General features: G+C 32.4%; 1 protein-coding gene across 1 annotated transcript; it reads right to left on the reverse strand.

Annotated features, from left to right (window-relative positions):
- Window positions 1–747: 747 nt before the first annotated feature.
- Window positions 748–1,281, reverse strand: LOC124922142 (ethylene-responsive transcription factor ERF096-like). The gene has a single exon (XM_047462869.1). The coding sequence runs from the start codon at window positions 1,279–1,281 to the stop codon at window positions 946–948; it is 336 nt and encodes a 111-aa protein (XP_047318825.1). The 3' UTR covers window positions 748–945.
- Window positions 1,282–2,744: the final 1,463 nt, after the last annotated feature.

The raw sequence follows: 2,744 nt of genomic DNA on the forward strand, positions 1-2,744 counted from the left end.
GGGATATAGGACGGATGGATAACGGGTATACGAAGAAAAAATGTGTTAGGACAAATATTTGCTGTATGTACTATAACAATGAAGAGACGATTACTTATTTTCTTTAACGCTATCATGATAAGATTAATATTTGAAATTTGTTATGAAGTTTTACAAATATTTATTCAGTTATTCCTTTTATTAGAGAATGTTGATGCTTGGATTGAACTGCTAGAGAATCATTACATAAAAAAACAATGGTTATCATACTAATGATTTTTTTTGGTAGCTCATTTAACTTTAATGAGATCGATTTAACTATGGTAATAAATCTATTAAATTCATACCTAACACGTACAATTTAATAATTTGTTGGTATATGAAGTTTGACTAACTTAATAGACATAATAACATAATAACTTAATGTTACAATTGAAATTCCGTACGTAGTGGATAAATTTTATATTTATTTTTTATTAGATTTTGTCTATAATCATTTTTTTTATTTATATTTTTACTTCTCTCCATTCTTTTTACATACTTTATTTAAACAAGCTCTTATTATTCTTTGTAATATATATTTAAAAATTAAATTATAATATAATTAAAGAAAAAAACATTTTCCATAATGTATAATGGCAATTCCCATTGGGATGTGGGTCCCCCACCCTTTAAGAAAAAAGTAAAACTGAAATTTTGTCTTTCAGCTTTGTGGCAAGGGATCAGGTTTAGATGTAGATTTGAGAAATTTTCTTTCATTACACTCTGCATTATCATATGGCGTTAAAGATTCTTAATCAAATTAAGAATACTTTGTACATTTTTTTAAGGATTTTGAAGATACCCAAAAATTATTGCAAACACCAATCATAATTATCAGAGAAGATCTATCGAAAGAGACGATAGAGAGCTATAATTCTTGAATTATCTTCTTCTACTATTCTTGTTTATCTTGCCTTCATCGGACTACTGATCAAGAAGGTCCTCCAGAATCTTGTCATCCAAATACTCAAATTCGAACACTTGCTTCCTAGTGGAACCGCCGCCGGCGCCGGCACCGCCCATAACCGACGTCGGATATTCTTGGGGGAAGTTTAGAACAGCCAAATGGCCTCTCATCCTGTAAGCTGCCCTGTCATAGGCTCGGGCAGCTTCCTGAGCATTGTCAAACGTTCCGAGCCAAATTCTAGCTCCGTGATTGTTTGAGTCGCGAATCTCAGCCGCATATTTTCCCCATGGCCGTTTTCTCACTCCTCTGTACTTCACTTCACTTCTCTCTCTTCCTCCTTGTTCTTCTTCCATTACGTGGATAGTTGAAATGATCGATGTGGCTTTATATAAAATCCACATATATAGGCTTGGACTAGGGAAATTGCCACGTGGAATTCAACTCAGACCGGCCAATTGCACACGTGGGAGGACAAGACTTCTAATTTTTGATCCAATGAACCTGTCCATGGTCAAACTGATGGCTTTTAGAAATTCTTTTTCTCAATTCTTTGGCTTTCTCTTCAAGAAAACGCTTTTTAAATATAATAATAACAATAGAGTAGAAATTTGGTCTGTTTCAGAAATAATTCGTTTTGACTTATGAATTTGAAAAATGAAATTTCTCATTCATATTGAAGTCCTATCAAATGGTGTCACACAATTCATTCTTGTTACTCTTTTAAATATTATGAATTGATCAAAGAATGTCATTATAATCTTTTTTTTTTTTTTTTTGTTTTCTTACTAGTTTCTATGACGGAGAGATTAACCTCCGATCTATATAATTTATACTATCACCAAAACATAAACTTTTTTTTTTTTTTAAATGAGTTTAATATCAAAGCAAAATGTGAATAAGTTTACATATTTATCTCAAGCTGGTTAAAAAGATGGTGTGTTATTTCACTTTTTATTTTATTTTATGAAAGGATAAAATTCTTTTTTCAATCATTTAATAACTAAGGGTACAATCATATAGTAAAATACATATAAAAACATTATTCAATACATAAATTTTTGATAGAAAATGATTCAAGAAGAAATGAAGAAAAGATGAAACATCACGTCTATTCAAGAACATCCACAAACATAAAAACCATTACAACATAGAAAACTAGAAAATCATGGAACCGGGAGTAAGTATTGTATGACGTCTTCTTTGTAAGGCCATCTTCCCACTTCATTTTGGGCGTAATTAACATCGTTACCAATTAAGTAAGTTTCCTTTCGGCTTACATTTTCTTTGGCTTCTCCCTTTTCTCAATTCGTTTGACTCAGGTCCTCGACGTTGGGCTATATTGAATGACGTGATCAAATCCCTCACACTAACAAGTTTTTCATCCTAGATATATATATATGTGTTATTCACGTCTCAACTTTCTCTTTCGAGGTTAATTAGCATCAATTGGGAAAAAGCCAAACACTAAGCACATAACCGTTATTAGTGTATATTATTCCTCCACCTTCATAGAATATTCTTTAATAAGATTCTCATGTGATTAATGTATTAATGACTGGCGACATGGTCACCCGGTGCTAAAGAGAATTCTTGGTTCAAAACAAAAACGTTAGAGTGTCATGGGTCTCGGTGACATCAAGACACATTACATCAAGCAATTATATCCATTCCCATCGGGTGGGTTTTGCCCTTGGGTCAAAGTGTCCCCCATGTCACAACCACAAAGGGAGTGGGGAATGGTACCCCGAGGCCAACCACAAAATTTGTTATATCAATAGAAAAAAAAATAGTTACATTCTTTATCAATAATTTGGGA

This window comes from Impatiens glandulifera, chromosome 1 (genome assembly GCF_907164915.1).
Source record: "Impatiens glandulifera chromosome 1, dImpGla2.1, whole genome shotgun sequence".
Taxonomy (NCBI): domain Eukaryota; kingdom Viridiplantae; phylum Streptophyta; class Magnoliopsida; order Ericales; family Balsaminaceae; genus Impatiens; species Impatiens glandulifera.

Coding starts and splice junctions, on each gene's coding strand:
- LOC124922142 (XM_047462869.1), bottom strand. CDS start 1,281: ATGGAAGAAGAACAAGGAGGAAGAGAGAGAAGTGAAGTGAAGTACAGA.